Source organism: Colletotrichum fioriniae (assembly GCF_027942845.1).
Source record: "Colletotrichum fioriniae strain IMI 355084 chromosome Unknown scaffold_9, whole genome shotgun sequence".
NCBI lineage: Eukaryota > Fungi > Ascomycota > Sordariomycetes > Glomerellales > Glomerellaceae > Colletotrichum > Colletotrichum fioriniae.
The window spans coordinates 285,438-303,352 of record NW_027076845.1 but is presented as its reverse complement, the minus strand read 5'-3'; the positions used below and the strand labels follow the sequence as shown (position 1 = coordinate 303,352).

General features: G+C 50.2%; 4 protein-coding genes across 4 annotated transcripts; 2 read left to right on the top strand and 2 right to left on the bottom strand.

The window, feature by feature from the left end:
- Nucleotides 1-2,083: 2,083 nt before the first annotated feature.
- N0V96_007552 (uncharacterized protein) lies at nucleotides 2,084-2,947 on the top strand (the record flags this gene model as incomplete). Its single annotated transcript, XM_053194443.2, has 1 exon — nucleotides 2,084-2,947. The coding sequence occupies one exon, from the start codon at nucleotides 2,084-2,086 to the stop codon at nucleotides 2,945-2,947; it is 864 nt and encodes a 287-aa protein (XP_053047939.1).
- A 3,723-nt stretch (nucleotides 2,948-6,670) lies between these two features.
- N0V96_007551 (uncharacterized protein) lies at nucleotides 6,671-7,543 on the bottom strand (the record flags this gene model as incomplete). The annotated part of the gene is made up of 3 exons (XM_053194442.2): nucleotides 6,671-6,855; nucleotides 6,923-7,040; nucleotides 7,097-7,543. The coding sequence occupies 3 exons, from the start codon at nucleotides 7,541-7,543 to the stop codon at nucleotides 6,671-6,673; spliced, it is 750 nt and encodes a 249-aa protein (XP_053047938.2).
- A 1,530-nt stretch (nucleotides 7,544-9,073) lies between these two features.
- On the bottom strand, nucleotides 9,074-10,908 carry N0V96_007550 (uncharacterized protein; the record flags this gene model as incomplete). Its single annotated transcript, XM_065758066.1, has 4 exons — nucleotides 9,074-9,167; nucleotides 9,223-10,391; nucleotides 10,455-10,518; nucleotides 10,583-10,908. The coding sequence occupies 4 exons, from the start codon at nucleotides 10,906-10,908 to the stop codon at nucleotides 9,074-9,076; spliced, it is 1,653 nt and encodes a 550-aa protein (XP_065613208.1).
- Nucleotides 10,909-17,290: 6,382 nt separating this feature from the next.
- Nucleotides 17,291-17,900, top strand: N0V96_007549 (uncharacterized protein; the record flags this gene model as incomplete). The annotated part of the gene is made up of 2 exons (XM_053194439.2): nucleotides 17,291-17,824; nucleotides 17,880-17,900. The coding sequence occupies 2 exons, from the start codon at nucleotides 17,291-17,293 to the stop codon at nucleotides 17,898-17,900; spliced, it is 555 nt and encodes a 184-aa protein (XP_053047935.2).
- Between the last annotated feature and the right edge of the window lie 15 nt (nucleotides 17,901-17,915).

The following is a 17,915-nucleotide window of genomic DNA, read 5'->3' as shown; positions in this document are numbered from 1 at the left end:
CTTTTGAAAGCTCGCGAGTGATGCCATCTGATTGGAAGTGCGACATTCATATGTCGACTATTGTTGACATAACCACTGTTTGGTTGACAACGAGGCGGAGCAGTCCACGGGCAATCCAAGACGACACGCTACTCGCAGATAAGCCAGCCAGAGCTTCATCATCAACACTCCATGCCTGTTCCTTGAATCGTGAATCCCTAGGCAAGGTCTACGCTTGATATGGGATAATGCCATAAATACCTTGAATGCGGCAAAGCTGGTTAGTCAGATGACACGCATCACTGCTCTTACCGGCATGCGACTCAAATGTACCGTTGGGTAGCCCATGTACTTTGCTGAATAGAGAAGAAAAGCCTACCAAGGCGTCCGTTTATATCACGGGGAAAGACAAACTATTCGAGTGGATGACGCAAAGAAAAGAAGTGTTCTGGTTCAAAGCAAATCTGTCGTATCGGACAGCATCTGTGCCACATGCATAGTTGGATTCGTGTTGCAAGATAAGGTAGGCGGATGACGAGGATGCCTACCCACACCGAAGGTCTTATGATATGACCTTGTCCGCGGATGGCCGGGAGATTCTACGCTGAGAATCCTCAACCCTATGGCTGGACCGAAGGATCCTGAACACCGGCTTTGTTGCCTGACCGCAGTTGACGCCCAATTGGAAAGGGGATTGAGGCGGTAATAGGCCTAGGACTGAAAGGTCGGCTGAACAGCGAAAACAAAGAAAATGATGAACCCCGTTTCGCCCCTGGAACCCGGCATTGCCAATTCTGCCAACCATCGCCAGTGTCTGAGCCGAGGCTGGAATGCCCCGAAACAAAGCCATAACGATAGACTGCGTCTGAGAGCACCATCATTGATGCTCAAAATTGTTGATCTAGCTCTAGGAGATCAAAGATGCCGAGGAACCGCGGGTAAGGTGAGCAGTCTACATAATTAATGTTGGTCGAGATTATTTCTAATCCATCCGACGAGAGATACCCAACTTGAATATTCAAGTATGTTGCCAGCGGCTAGTACCTCTCCAATCACCGAACATCGTAAAGTACGGATCTATGAACACCCGACTATGAGAACTTTCAAGAATCAATTTTTTGATATCCGCTCAGGAATGTATTAGGGATCGTTTTGAGCCAGGCTGAGGCCTCATGAATACGCACGGGTCGAATCTCGCAAGAGCTAGCGGTAGGTTCAGTGGTCCACCCGCAGTCGCTTCTAATTTACTGAGGCAAGTGAAGAATAAACGTAGTACCCGCGTTTATCCTGCGAGATATACACATTACAGCTGGAGTTTCCTTACTTTGGAATAGTCATAAGACATTTTGTATCATCAATTCCACAGATGAAGTGTTTTTTTTTGGTCTGCATGAGCTCACAAGGTCATAGACAAGCACGGCCGTCTGATGGGGGCTTGTTAGCATCTTTCGGAGAATGGCTCCCATGATGACACTAAGTACTGTGTCTTTGGTACTGGCGCAACGGCAGAGAATCCTTGTCGCGGCAGCTGGTTCATTGCAAAGTCAAACTTTTGATATGAAAGATGGTGGTTAATGTTGGCAGTCTGAATGAGAGGTTAAGAGGGGGATTCCTCAGAGGGACTCTATGAAGTGCAACGCTGGTGAGGGGCATGTGAGTGGCATGCCTGCGCAGGCACAAGCGCATGTTGAAGTCGAATGAGACGTGCAGTTGAGCGTCTCATCTACTGCTCATCCCACCTCTTCTCACCCTTCACTCTCATCCTTCTCTTACTTCCTCATTCAACCTTGTTGAGGCTCATCACATTATTTCATTCTCAATTATCCTTCCCCCGAAACCCTTGCGACTGATGACTGAAAACATCTCATTTGAAATGAATCGAGCTAGCTGCGGGTCTCCGAGACATCCCCGAGGTCGGAGGGGCCCTGGAGACGGAGCTGGTGCCCCGCGGCTGTTTTTAGTCTTTGACTCATCGCTTTCAGGAGTGGGAAAACCAAAGGCTACTAATGAGAATTTCTGAGTGCGAAAGAGTCAACATCCCTTCAAGTTCGACCAAACGCCCTCTTTCAACCCAATCAACCAACACATAAATCAGACATTCAACATGGCTCCCGCCTCTCACGACCACATCCTGACGCTCTCGTGCCCGGACAAGTCCGGCATCGTCCACGCCGTGACGGGGGTGTTTGCGGCCGAGAAGCTCAACATCCTGGACCTCCAGCAGTTCTCCGACCCCGTATCGGAAAAGTTTTTCATGCGTGTGCACTTTGGGCCGACCGAGTCCGAGTCGACGGAGCACCTCAAGGGCCCGTTCGACGCCCTCGCCGCCGATCTCCAGCTGGACTGGTACCGCATCCGGCCCGTCGCCCGGAAGCTGCGCACCCTGATCATGGTCTCTAAGATCGGACACTGCCTCAACGACCTCCTCTTCCGCGCCAAGTCGGGCCAGCTGCCCATTGACATCCCCCTCATCGTCTCCAACCACAACGAGTACCAGGGCCTGGCCGGCAACTACGGCATCGACTTCCACCACTTGCCTGTCAACAAGGACACCAAGGCTGAGCAGGAGGAGGCTATCCTGCGCCTGGTCAAGGAGAACGACATTGAGCTCATCGTTCTGGCCCGCTACATGCAGGTCCTGTCACCCAAGCTGTGCGAGGCCATGTCCGGCAAAATCATCAACATCCACCACTCCTTCCTGCCGTCTTTCAAGGGCGCAAAGCCCTACCACCAGGCCTACGAGCGCGGTGTCAAGATCATCGGCGCGACGGCTCACTTTGTCACGGCTGACCTGGACGAGGGCCCGATCATTGAGCAGCGTATCGCTAGAGTCGACCACTGCATGAGCCCCAAGGATCTGGTTGAGGAGGGATCCAACATTGAAAGCCAGGTTCTGGCTGCCGCAGTCAAGTGGACTGCCGAGGGTCGTGTGTTCCTCAACAAGACCAAGACAGTTGTTTTCAATTAGGTATCAAAAAGAAGAGGGCATTCTAAAAGGAAATGATAAATAAAAGTTGGTCTTTTTTTTCCCCTGCACCCTGAGATATCGATCTGCTCTAGTTTATTTCGGTATCTTGTTTTCGCCCCCCTTGTCTCCCATCTTTGTCTTCTCTCCTTTCTCATGAGAACCCCAGTTGCCATCAGGCAACTCAAAGACCATGTTTTCGAAACCGGGACTGCTGTTCATCGGCGAATTGAAGGGCGATGGTAACTCTTGAAGCTGTTGCCCGCCCAATTCGGACTTCCGGTCATGATGCTCTAGTTCTGAAATCGGTACCCCCTTTCCGTCCATTTCTGCCTTGCCTCCGGTAAAGATATCCGCATCATGAGCGCCAACCCCATTCCCACCACCATTGCCGAATATGTCTTCGTCGCCGGTATTCCTCTTTCTCCGAGCCCGCCAGCAGAAGAACCATAGCAAGGCCACTAACGCAACCAAGCCGCATCCCGCCGCGACCGCGATACCTGCTACTACGCCCGTTCCTAAGCCGCTTGTGGGAGTGGAATTGTCACCGGTGGCCTCGGGTGTCGTGCCTGGTGTCCCTCCAGTACCGCCAGTCCCTCCGGCTGCTACTTCAAGCTCCGTCCAATATTCCCGCCAGGTATCAGCAAAAGTGTTTGCGGATCTTGACGGCAAGTTCCAGGTGTCATCCTTGACGATGTGTTGTTCTGCCATGCCGGGACCCGGTGCTTGAGCCATGTAGAACACCCCCCGATCGTAATTGAACCCCGTAAAGGCGCCTTGAAGAAAAGATCGGCCTAATGTATATCGGCTCAATGACGACGAAGCATCAAGGTTTGATTCGGTCCACGGCTTGCAGGGCCAGTAATAATCAACTCCCCAGTTCACATAGCTCTCACGTGAGGGCAAGCGGTCTATAGTGAGATTCAGTAATCTGAAGGGAATCTTGATGGCCACATTCCGCGACTTTTCGTCCGAAAACACGAAAGCCATGTAAGCCGGAGAGTTGACAAAGCTGGCTGTTCCAATCGGATCGGCCTGGTAATTCCAGACGTACAGGCCGATTTCCGACACCCAGCGGACGGGCAAATGAGCGGCAGCCGCCTCGCAGATCTCCGGAGGCAGATACAAATATGGGGCAGCCGCGTTCAGGTGTACCATAATAGACTCAGCGGGACCGCTGAACCGTCTGACCATACTTCGAGCGGAGTTGGTGATACTAGCACTTCGCCATATGCTCCCAATGGTCGTGTTATATGGCGACGCTCCTGCTTCGAAATCGAGAACTACATCGGTAAGGAATACTCGAGGAAGGGTGTAGTCTAGTAGAAACGTCGCTACGTCTCCTAGGATACGGTTTTCCTCATAACCTCCCATTACTAATGATGGTGGCTGGCCGAATGAGATACTACCCATATGCATGAACCAAGAACCATTGCCGATGAATTGTTCCGCCTTGAGTGAGTCGGTAACACTGTAGACGTCACCAGAGGTGGAGTCATATGGTAGACTGTCGTCGCCCAAGCCAAGCGTTCCGACGAGTGTGGCTTCGGTCGAGATATTAGAGTATGCCGTCGGTAACAAGTCGGGAACCCAAATTTTGAAAGTCAAATCGGCCCAGAAGCTATTATTTGTGTCGCGCGTGCGTGAAAGTAGGTTCATGGTATGGCGATATACCTTGCTAAGAGCGTTCTTTTCAAGTCCAAGAGGCCAATCGTCCTTCTCTGCCACTGTGCTGGAGTTTGATACCACGTTGCTTGCAGATGCGCTGCTATTATAAGTTCCGCCATCCTTCATGGAAATCATCATGCTGTCGGTTCCACCTGTCGGCCAGAGGAAGTGGGCGATGCTTTCGACATCAGTCGCCCCTGGCGTGCCAGATAGTCCTATCGCTGGCCATGGCCCGTCCGGCCCAAATGAACGCGCATTACTCTCAAATTCAGAGTCAGTCGACCAGTAAAGGCGGCGCATTTGGCTCGTTACGCATGTTATCCATAACAGATTAACCACCGGGGAGAGTACCAGGCGCATCTCGATAAATAAAGGCAACAGTGACGTTGGAATAAAAATCCTATAGCCAACTAATGATGGCCGGTAAGAAAGAAAGAGAAGCGGGGGATGTCTTTTGGCAGCTCCAGGAGGGAGTTGAGAGGCGTGCCACCGAAGCAAAATAGGAGACTCTTCTAATTCCAGAAGTAATTTCTGCAGGGGTATCTGTATTCCGTTGCTGGAAAACAGAGTAATTTCCCTCAAGCCTTGAAGGTGATGTTGCTTGGATGATTTTGAGTTGCATATGCATGTTGGAGCAGACAAAGCTGTTGGTTGGGCGGAGTAGGCTTGGCCGCTCCGTCACCGTGGCTGGGCCTGCGCAGTGTGTGACAAACATTACGGGTAGCAAGATGCTTCTGTGGAACATAAAGAGTACTTGGTGATCAAGTTTACAGGCTCAAGGCGGAAAAGCAAGCTGATAGTCAGGCGGTCGGTATCTTGGCAGGCTGCGGCGTAGAGCTGCATGTTGGTCCAGGGGTTCATACGGAGAAACATGGACAAAAGTTGCCTAAGTTGGTTATCTCTTGGGTTCGATGGCATCATAGGAGTCCTGAATATTCCCATCGAAGGCCAGACAAGTTCTCCTGCATGTCCGCACCCACCCAACTTTGTCCTGTGGCCTGCCGTGTCTGCTCAGCTCTCGAACAAACACCTCCGAGACTATTCTCAAATAGTTCTGTTTTCCGAGGATCATCTATATGCCCATAATCTATTCGAAACATTCAGGAGATAAGATGCGTGCTGCGGCTTTCCGCGCTGCAGTGCCTCATAGTATGAAGATAGCGGTGGTCTTTGTATCACGAGGCTGGTGGGCGGACGAGCAGGCACGCCGCACAAGTGATCAACGTCGCCGAGGGAACAGAGAGGTGCATGCACCCAACCGCGCCGCAATCGTCCTTATCAAGAAAGTTCCAGTGATATCAACAGACACGTATGCTCCAAGAATAGAATCAAATTTGAGCTAAGGGTACTCCTCCCTTTCTTTTGCATCTAAGCATGCAGTCGAGAAAGCCGTTATGGCCGATGAAGACGGAACCCGGCCGCGACAACGACTGACCTTCAAAGTCCGATATTCCATCTCAAGTACTTGAGGGAATGTTCGTCGTACGTCTATCATACCCACTAATATCATCAAACTCAAGAAGAGAACAGAGAAGTGAAGTTACTACTATCAGAAGTAACGGATTTGACTATTAATCTGGAGCAGGTAAGTTACATCACCTATTCTGAAGCAAGAAACCACATGCGTTGGTCTCAAAATGGGCAGGAAACAAGCGGCTTGAATGTAGGCAGCAAACGCCTATTGGGTTGACCTCGCATACCTTCACTTGCTTCATCAACCATTACTCGCGCAACCAAAAGTGGGATCCTGGGGATGGTTCATTGTGGTAGGATATCCATGTTGCCGAAGACCGAGTAAGGAAGGTAATTGATCAGATGGAGGTCGCAGCAGAAAGTCTGCTAGCACCTTAAAAACACGACCACTCATCTTCGACATTGTTGTAAGACGAGTGTCCGATTCCGTCTTGCTCTTTGCGTGACACACTCGTTGGTATTATGTTGTCATTAACATTGAGAGTAACTTAGGTAGGGTGTAGCCTCAGGAATCCTGAACTAAGAAATAGCAATTCCCTTAACCCTCCCAAAGTCTCATTTTGGACATGTTATCATTACAATGCCTTACGCAACCAGGCCAGCAACAAATGCAGCCGCAGCCGGGGCATCTTGCTCGTAGTTCCTGTGGTCGGCAGTGATGATGATACCGCCGTCGCAGATGTTGTCGCCGTCGTGGCAAATAACCTTGACCTTGGAGGCAGGGATGCTGCCAACAGCCTGGCCATCGAACGGGTCGCCGAAGATAAGAACTACATAGTACAAGCTGTCAGCAAGCGGATCTCTGAAATGTTTGGATGATGAATTCTGTAGACATACCGGCAGAGACACGGGCGGTCTGGGCCGCGGTGAGCTTGGACGCAGCGTTGTGGACGAGCTGGCCACCCTGGCTGTAGCCAGACATGACGATCTTGGTGCTGGGGCACTGGGTAACAGCCTGAGGAGAGCCTGTTAGCCTGGAGAAATACCCTACATGAAGGGTCTGAAACTTACGCGAGCAACCAAGTTGGCCATGGTGGTGCTGCCAGCTGCATCACCGCCAGCGAGGAAGCCGAGAATGCTAGCGGGGTAGTCGACACCCTGGACAGCCAAGTTAGAGGTTCCAACGAGACCGGCAAGGGCGTTGAAGAAGACGGGTCCCTCGGAGCCGGCCTCACCAACGTTGCCGGACTGGGTGGTGCCACGAGCCCAGATCAAAGTGACCTTGCGACAAGCCGTGCCGTCGGTGAGCTGGTTGAAGGTGTCGCCGTTGTACTGGCGCTTGGAAATCGCGGGGCTAAGAGCGGCGGTCTCTTCGGGCTTGACGGAGTAAGCGGCATTGTAATAAGCCTCAAGCTCGGCAATGGGAAAGGAACCAATTTCGCTGCGAGCGACGGGAACGCTCTCGAAAGGGGCGGCGAGGGCCGTGGAGGCCGCGAGGAAGAGGAGGCTGGCCTTCATTGCGACGGTTCGGAGACGATGGCAGCTGCTGGACCTGGGTTGCTTTGAGAAGCAGGAGGGACTTGTCGGGCTTGGAGTCTGGAGCTCTGAAGATCCCTCGTGATATTGGATGCCGGGGAACAGAAGCTACTTTATATGCCCTCAACTCCATCTCCCGTAACTATGCGGAGCTTTGCACCAGTTCATGATCGAGATGGGCGCGCCTCACGCGCCGGGAGGGTTGCTGAGCCAAGCCTTGGCTGTCGTTGTTTGCTTCAGTCCCTCTCTCAGTTTGCAATGCGTCGCAGGGCCAGGACCAGCATCAACCACTGGTGTCCACCAACGGTGTAGCAGTGCGACTCGAAAGCTTGGCCCGAGCCCCATGTCGGCCGGTGCATGGCTTCTTGACGCCTGCCATCCAGTGCCATTGACCAGTCAGACGAGTGCAAGACCAGGAACGTCGGTCTTCGAAGAGGAAGCTGGGACGGCTGAAGCAAGTTTGCCCAATTTGTCCTGCAGATTGTCTAGCCCACTATAGCACCTCGGCCCGCACCGGTCTCCGTTTGTGCAGCTGATATTGAGTTGTCAAAACTCTTGGAGGATTCGTCGAGGGGCCAGCAGCGGCCACGGCCTGCGCGGATGACAGCTGTAGGTGAGGCCTAGAGTTGGAAGTGATCATCGTGACTTTGATAGTGACCCCATGGCGTCATGATGCAACCTGATAGGCCCGGCAGTTCGCAGTAAATCTCGGAACCGGGGGGGGGGGCGCCCACCAAGCCACCAACCTGTCATTGAGTCCCGTGGCAGCTAAGGGTTGCCCTCACCGGCTCCCAGACGGGGTCAATGTGACATCGCCTCGGGGATGTCGGCCGATTAAAGGTAAGCATGTCGGCGTCGAATCCTGAATCGTAACGGAGTTCTGCCGCTCATCGCGGGGTAATCGGGGCGCTTGTGATAGGAGATTGGGGATTGGACATCATGAAGAACACGTGGGTTGCGAGCCGAACATTGACCTTCCACTTTGATGGTGGAGTCCCGCCCCCAAGAGCCTGAGGGTGGGAGCTATGAATAATGATGTACGACCGCCGGGCGGTAAAGCAGCTTGGCGGTAGGAAACAGATGCTCGACTGGCTTAATTAATGGCCTCTTTGGGAGTTAGCTGAAAGTTAAACATCGGGACCCGCCGAAAGCTTCGCATTGATTACATACATACTACAGGACAAAAAAGAGTAATACGCGGCTCTAATTATGATATTGATGACTTGCGCAGTAAACCGGAGGTGGTAATATTGAGTTTCACTTCACAGTCTTTGCGAGTTGCAAGTCAGGTTACAGTGGGGTTTTAATGAATCCGGAACTAGATAAGAAGTTTCTTTGGTGGAGGTTTCACTCATCTTAGAATAATCCAGAGCAGCAATATCAATGACGAATTAGAAATAGTTCTCAAATAGCTTGCTACCATCAACAATCAGAAACCACATTTCGTCTCACTGTCGTAGATGTACTTCAGCCCAACGTACGTGACCAACCCCATTTGAACTCTCCTCAATCTCAGCCAATGGTACTTTTGATGTCAAGTTTAATGGACGGAATTGTACTCGAGTTACCGGGCATCGCAAACGTAATGTTCCAGAATTCAAAGCCGCTGCCTGATGTCAATACGAAGTTCCGAAAAGGTCTCAAAGATTGATTGAACTCACTGAATGATTGAGCAGGTACCACCAACAAGGCCGCAGAATCCGATTTCCGGTTGTGGATTCACTGAGCCACCGACACTGACTTGTATCCCTTCAACATCGTCGAACCCAGAGATGTCTCTCTTACCGTCAAGGGGATTGGAGCTCACAAGAAATGTGAAAATGCTGGTAGAATTGCCGCGGGGGTAAGACAAACTGAGATGCCCAGGACTAACATCTACATCCAAAGCGTGTTCAGTGCCATGAAGAATTGCGTACCCCACGCTGCCGTCCTTCCTAGCCCACTGCACCACCGCAGTAGACCATTGAGAAGAATCTTCGCGAGGACCACCCAGTGTATCCTCGTCATAAGATTCGGCTCCAATAGTGAGGTCGGCCGACAGCCAGGTTGTGATATTCCGGGGAACGGAATCGTGAGGGGGTGAGAAAGCAGCAGTCTCATACATGTGCTCACCAGGGAAATTGCTAAGCTTTTCCACAACTTCTGATGGTACGAGAGCATCATGGAAAGGCGCCAAGACAGAGATGAGCGGCGCGTATTCAAAGTCGTCTGCATGCGCCATGCTCCAGGTTTGTGAGATGCCAGGTGCCTTGTCTTTACCGACGAGAGACCAGATGTAGATGTTGATTATGGCGACATATTGGTTCATGTCAAAACCGTAAGTCCTATCCCATGGTCCGGCGACGTTGCGGAGGTTGGCGTTGTACATTGAACCGATGAATTCCCAAATAGCCTTGATCATGCGAGCACCGTTCTGGCCCATCAGTGACGAGTCAGAAGGCATGTACTTGGCCCACAGGGTAAGCGAATAGATGCTGACGCCTGCGTACGTTGGGCTGTTAAATTCAGAGAGTGTGTTGTTTCGGTCAAACAAGTCTAAGATCTCTTGGGCATACAGTTCGCCGGCAGCTGTCATATTTGAGTCGTTGAGAGTACGGCCTGTCCATCCGGTAGCGATGGCGCGCATGATGGCTGGGTTACTGTAAGAAGGGTATAGGTTGTCGTTATCAACTCCACCAACACGGTAGCTGTCTCCGATGGTGTTGTTGTACATGCTCTCAAGAATGAGGTTTTGAACTTCGCTTGAAAGAAGATGCCTAAACTCTTCATAAATAACGATGAGAGTTGTGCCAATGAAACCTCGCCAATTGGGGTCCCACGTATTATAGATCTTCGGGAAGTGGTCAGCATCACAATCGAAATTTCGTAGATACGTGAATAAAAAGATACTTACGCTTTTAGGATACGCCGCTGTGCCAACAGTTGGCTCCTCGGGGTAAACAGTGTAGTCTCCATACCTGAATAAACCTCTGGTGTAAGTCGAATTCTATTTCGAGACCCTTGATACAAAAGGAGACTCACCATTGTTCTTCAGGAATCTTCTTCTGATCTCCGATTACGTTTTTGATGATCTTGGTAGCCTGCTCCACATCATCGCCGATGTTGCGCTGCAGGAGGCCAGTTGCGTACCAGACTGACGATCGTGTTTCGTGCTTTCCTGCCGCCAGTGGGTAGTAGAAGAAATACAGATAACCGGCTGCAGGGTCGTAGATCTTATCCAGGAAGTCCATGGACTCGGTGAACAAGTCCTTCGTGAAGCTCGATAACTCAACTGCAGCGGCCTGCTGCTTCTGGCCCAACGCGCTGAGCAAGCCTACCACAACGAGACTCTTTGTCGACAACCACATTTTAGACGAAACATCAATGTCTTTGGGAGGACAGAGCATTGGAATTCAATTGCTACAGATAAGTTTGACTAATCCTGCTCAACATCTTCACTTATAATGTCCAGAATCCGGCAAAGACCGGTACAGCAGGATCGCAGGTCCATGCCGGCTTCGGCTTGAGCGCGTCGCTCTCATGAGCGAACATCTCAGATCGTCTCCTCACAGTACATGCCACTGTTACTCCAGAGAGGGGGGCTTGTGGAGGCGTAGTCAATCGTGGGGGATCGCCCTTAGCTGGCGGTGTGCCGATTTCGATATTCCAACTAGCCTCTTTGTAATGTGCCAGTGCTGGCTCGTAGCGCGATTTGTGCATGCATGCCGTTTAACCGAGAAAGCCACGATAGCAATAATGGTTCTCTCGTCTTTAGCTCGGAATCCTGCGATCGGCAGATAATGCTCGGACTCCCGCATGGAAATACCGGTCCATACACCGGACAGTTCCGGGCCGGTTGCCCGATCGGTGGGAAGCTCGAACTGGTCTTCTCAATATGCACCACTACCGGCATTTGACAAGCCGGTAGATGGGAAACTCTCGGGTCAGTCGTGGAGCTGTATACAAGAAGAACGATTTGGATTCATTTCATTTACTGATAACACTCATACGGAGATGGAGGAGGTATTTGGTAATCTTCTTTTCGCCGACCTTGAACCGGCCAATGTCCGGAAACGCCAAGTTGTCGATCTCTATGGACTCTGGTCAAGTCACTCGACTGACTTTTGTTAAAGATTAATCAGAGTTGAGAACTAATAACTCAGGTCTACCATCCCGCTGTTCTTCCTAGTGTGCATCTGTGGCAAGAATAAAGCTGCCCGAAGGGAATCTTAGACACGGGAAGAAGTAATGTGATGATGGAAGGGCCCGCTTTAATGGCACCTGTCAACTAGCATCAAGGATTTGCTTCATTTCCTGATATGGTTTAGACACCTTAAAATAGTACAAATAACTTCAGATATGGATACAAAAGTCAAGATTAGGGAGTCGTAATTCGCATTTCGTTGTATTGTTTATCCGAAACGGTTTTGTGTGCGCCGGGGGGTGGTACGATTGTAGAGATCACGCAACTCCCCACTATTGCGAGAGCAACAAATACACGACGCCTGAACTATTTAGGTAGTTGCTTCTTTTATCGTCCATACAAAAACATATACTTTCAATCATGGATACGGATGCCGGATTCGATACTTTTGTCATTGATGACTTCGGGCCGTCGGTACGGGTACAGGTGCCGAGCACCGCCGAGGGTCTCGCCCGATTCAATCAAGCATTTCTAGACCCACAGAAAAGAGCCTATGTGCAGCATATCGATTTCCACATTGTTTTACCAACCATTAGTTACAAACGTATCAAGAAGATTCAGAGCAGCAAAGAGGCGGCGGAGAATGACGCGATATTCACAAGAGCTATTGTGATTTTCCTTGGCCGGCTGGCTAAGTGGGAACGTCGACGGTACGGCCCTGGTATCAGCCTGAAAATCGCGGTGGAGTCGCCAACGGACAGGCTAGTGGAGGAGATGGAGGAGGACGGCGAACTGAGGAACACTCACAATCACCGGACTGCGCCGATATGGCAAGTAAGAGACCACTTTCGTTACCTGCGTTTCGACCACAGCCTCTTACCACCATCCGACTCGGGCCTGGCAAAGCTACCGCATGTGCCGTGTGTGTCTGAGTTCGAGTTTGAGGGTGGGCCTGGTGGACGGAACTTTCACCCGGATGCAATTTCCATCATCTCAAGCACACTTGTATCTGCCAAGAAGATGGAATGGAATTTCAGACTCCTGACACGCCGATTGATGGATGCCCGCAGGTGCATCAGATCTGCCCTTGGGAACGCTCTACTCAGCACATCGTTTCCGAGCCTGATGGAGTTGAGGATCAAGGTTGACGACAAGGATCCCATGGACGAGACTTACACCATCGAATCGTTGATTGGCGACCACGAAGAAGAAGATACCTTGTCTCTAGGCGTTCGCCGCTTGTGTCAACTTCCCACCCTTCGGCGACTACATTTGGAAACACTCTGGATCTTATCACCAGTAGCGTTCGGATCTCTTGAAAACCAGCCGGATATCCATTGCCCCTCCTTGGAGTACCTCTACGTCGACTGTTCAACAACGACACCTGGCGGTAAATACTTGCTTACCGGAGACCAAAGCAAAGCCTTGGCCGATGACGGTGGGTATGGCCTTGAGCACGACGAACAGGTTGCTGTCTTCGATTCGGATGACTCCGACACCTCGGATTTTCAACCGGATTTTGAATGGTCCAGACAATCTGGCGAATTTCCGGGAAGATGGTTTAGATACACACCCGAACCAGAAACGTTTGCCCCGTTGGTTACATCATTTGTAAGCGCTGTAGATAGGATGCAGTCACTACGTCGGATGGACATCCATTTTGGCGGTACGGCAACGACAACGAGAGCGCCTTTGGATATGCTATATTTTGCACCTGGGGAACCGAATCGAGGCGCAAGTCAGCTCAATGGACGCAAAGCATTTGACGAGGAAAATGCAGGCCGCCCCAGGTGGTTCTTCCTTGGAAATCGCAAGTTTGACAAGCAATGGCATCTCTCTAAAGAGTTACAAGAGGCGTGCAAAGGAGAGTCTGGCTTGGGTCGCGTTCATTTTGCTACGAATTGATTGGAGCAGAGTTTCGGGGCGACGATCGCTGAGAAGGCCACTGCATTTACCTTCGACTACGTTTCCTTCTGCTACTCAATCGCATTACTGCCATGGCTCAAGTGTTTAAATTACTTTCACAATGCTTGAAGATAATCTAATTTTCTCACAGGTTACAGTGACATATTATTGCCGGAGTTTAGTCACATTCCTGAACTGAACTACGTCTCATCCCCGTGACATAATGAGCCTTGATTCCTCCCAATAATTCATGGAGCTTATTCCAGTACAGGGTAATTGACCTTGAATGAAAGGAAAATGGAAGTGGTAGGCTTCTTACACGGATAATTGCCACTCATTAGCCAGTGGGGTTTAACCAACGTGGGGCCAAGGTGGCCAAGACGTTGGAACAATGCCCGCCACATTGATGCATATGCGTGAGCGCCTGTTGGCGGAATAAATACCCACTAGAAATCTTGGAAATGGCATGATGCTGTATGCTACGTTTTACTTTGGAAGAAAAGGGGTAATGATCAATCGAAAGCTATCGGCTCGTGACGAATCGAGGGAAAGGTTGGTGAGTGCTTGAAACTTAGATATTAGTAGCCCGCCTCCTTCCTTAACATCAACGCTCACCAGCCGACCACCGATCACTCAGCGATAATTAGTCCACTTGCCCTATTGCAATGCCAAAGACCATGGCTCATGTAACATACGTCTCCAATGCCGAGCCTTCTAGCCGACTGAACTCAACATTTCACAATATGCCTCCAGTGGACGATAACGAAGACCTGGTTGCAGACGAGGTATTACCAGACGCTTTTTTTTCGATGAGATCATTCTTTTCTGAATATTTGTTTAATTCAAACAGGTCACTGAAGATGTTAGCTCAGTTTTCGGCAACGTAAGTTAGGTAGCATTGGCATATCTCGTGCTCCCATCTTCAGCATGTGCAGTGAATTATAGCTGATGCCGAAGCAGAGTACCATTGCATCATCCGCTACAAGCGTGGCAATCTCAGTGCTTGATTACCGTCTCGAAAACGGACGAACATATCACAGATATAAAGATGGCAGTGCGTGCTAAGTGAAGATACTTGACCTGAAGCATAGTATGCTGAGTGATTGTAGAATATTACGTCCCCAACGATGAAAGGGAGAAAGACAGACTCGGTATGGTTTTGGAACTCATAAGACTTATTAGAAAGACTGTACTGACGAACAGTAGACTTACAGCACAACATGTTCCTCCTCATGTTCAAGAACAAGCTTGGGTCCGCCCCGCCGAATGAGAAAGGTACAAAAGTTGGGCGGACACTAGATCTCGGCACTGGAAGCGGGATATGGGCCATGGAGTTTGGTGACGAACATCCTGAAGCGGAGGTGAGCAGTCCGATCCTCTCATCTATCTACATGGTATTTGAACTCACAGGAGTGCTCAATACCAGGTTCTTGGTATCGATCTTTCTGCAACGTGGCCCAATTAGTACGTCGTCAAGCCGTTTCAGTTTCGGTTCATATGGTAGAGTAGCTGACTAGCTTTCAGCGTGGGACCGAACGTGAAATTCATGATAGATGACATTGAGGAGCCCTGGACCTATGCCAAGCCATTCGATTACATCCACAGCCGCATGATGGCGTCTTCCATCGGCGATTGGGAGACGTACATACAGAGATCCTATGAGTCAGTCAGGAGTAACCTTCCTCTATTTCTTTGCTAACAAAGTCTACATGTAGCAACTTGAATGCTGGCGGGTACTTGGAACTCATTGAATTCGACATCATTCCCACGTCCGACGACGGAACGTTGAGGAAGGATTCCGCAATGTTGAAGTCGTCTCATATGATCAAAGAAGCTGCAGCAATATTTGGACGCCCATTCCGGGATGTTGTGGGACTAGCAGACCTGATGAGGGGCATTGGCTTCAGGGATGTCCACATCAAACGATTTAGATGGCCAACCAACGCATGGCCTAAAGACCCCAGACATAAGGAGCTGGGACTTTGGAATAACGAGAACATCACTTCTGGATGGGAAGGCTTCTGCATGGCGCCGTTTACGAGAGCGTTGAACTGGACGAGGGAGGAAGTTCTGCTACTCATGGACCAGGTTCGGCATGAGTTCAACGACAAGAGCATTCATGCATACTTTAACGTGTAAGGAGAAGTTTTGAATCGTAGATAGACCTTTGCTAACAGTGCTTAGATGGTCGATTCACGGCAGGAAGCCTACGGCAGAAGAAATAGGCTTTGGGAACGATAACTGAGTGATTTCTGGCATTTGAGAATGGTTTATCTGTCAGTGCTGGTCCCCGTTAGTTCTCATCTTCGGACTTATGTCCACTTCCTTGAGCACGAATCCGAATGTGGTCAAAGACTAGACGCGAACTGCGGCAGTCTTGGGCCGCAGAGACTGGTGCGTGGGTTGCTAGTTGAGATTGAATTTAGACTTGCATCTATAACGCAGTTTTGTTACACGTTGAATCGTTTCAGACGAAGTTCTGATGAAGTTCTTCTAATGATTACTAGGCAGAAGCCCGTTTTAAACTTTCTTTTGTTGCTTAAGTGTCAGAATTCACAATCTTTACTCGCTAGTCACTCGGGTTACTGGCTGCGCTGTTCACGTCGTCCACCTCCATCAATTCTGGTACTTCTGGTGCTCAGCAATACTGCAAACAGGTCTCAAATGATGCCAGATATGATCTATCATGCCCGTCCGATCTCGGTAAACTAGTATCCTGTGAGTCTTTGGAGTGACTGATTATAGAAACAAAACATTCTGTGGCGCCATTCGGACAAGCTTGAAATAAGCATCTGGGGATTGAGCGGTGTCGGTTGAGACTGCCGTCTCGGAGACTTGGCTCTCTAACCCTTATTGGATACATGCTTTTCGTCCAGTGTCGCAGCCTTGGCGGCTTCTTCCCGTCTAGGATGCGACATGTTCCCGAGTTAAAGTTTATTCTGAGTCTCTCTTTTTCGGGGCATTTAGGCACATACCCTTCCGATGTCGACTTGCTCACGCGTGCTTTCATTAGTCCCAACGCTGTGGTTCCGGTGCCTTCGGGTCCCCCGATTCATGCTTGGAGCGATCATTCTCCAGCTTTCTGTAGGTAGTCCTCCTTGCAGCTCGACGCCCGCCAATGACATATGGTCCTCGGTTTCATCCTAAAACAACTTGCTCTGCCATCATCTGAAGTTAATTTCTCTTGGGTGTTCCCCAACGGACATTAGAGTTGGTGATTTTCCGCTGATCGCAGGGAACTTCTTGGCAATGGCAGATCCCCGGAAACTGGAGGCGAGTCGGAGTGTAAGCCATATGACTCGCCCGATGCTGTTGACGACAGCTTCATTGACTAGAAGTCTCCGAGTCTGCATGATCAAGATTACACCACCATTCAGTGTTGGGACCTTCCAGCCAAGTAAACTAGGTTTGACTGCGACGTTTGCGTCGTCTGAGATGCCGCTTCACCAGGGACCACCACACGAGGTCGGTTACTTAGCAATGGAGTTGCTAGCTATTCAGCATCGTGCTTTGGCCAGAGAAGATGAGTATAAAAACGCTGGCAAATACAACTGCATTCCATAGTCTGCTCCAGCCATCACACCACTCAACCACTACTTTACTGTCTCTTCCACAACATCCGACAGGATTCGGGTCTCTATCGTTTTACTTATTTAATCTCATAAGACAATCATTCAATCTAACTCTTTACATCATTCAAAATGCGCCTTACACTCGCTTTCCTTCTCTTCTTGGTTGCCCTCACTGTGGCTCTGCCAGTGGCCAATCCCGTCAATAACAAATCCCCCACTACCAAGGCAACCACTAAGGCAACCACCAAGGCAACCACCAAAGCACCCACCAAGGCAACGAACGCAAAGCCCTCTTCTGATAAGAAGAAACTGGAGAAGGGCATCAAAGATAATCTTAAAGCCGGCGACAAGGAGATCTCTGCCACTGAGAAGGCACAGAACGCTGCCAAGAAGAACGATGCCAAGGGCCTGAAGAAGGACGAGAAGAAGATCAATAGTGCTTTAGATGAGGCAACTAAGGACCGCCAGAAGAACCAGAAGATTGCTGGTAACAAGGACCCTGCCCTGACCAAGGGACTTGGAAAGGTCGAGAATGCGCAGAAGGGTGCGAAGCAGACAGTCAATGGCTTGACTGGTGACCCTAAGAAGGATAAGGGGTCGTTGGACAAGCTCGATGCTACTTTCAAGAAGGGCAAGAAGACTAATGAGGAGAACCTGAAGGAGGTAAGTCATACCACATATGATACCTAAGCGACTTTGACTAATACCGCTCGATTAGGCCAAGAAGAACTTCAACTAGTTCCTGTGTGAAGGT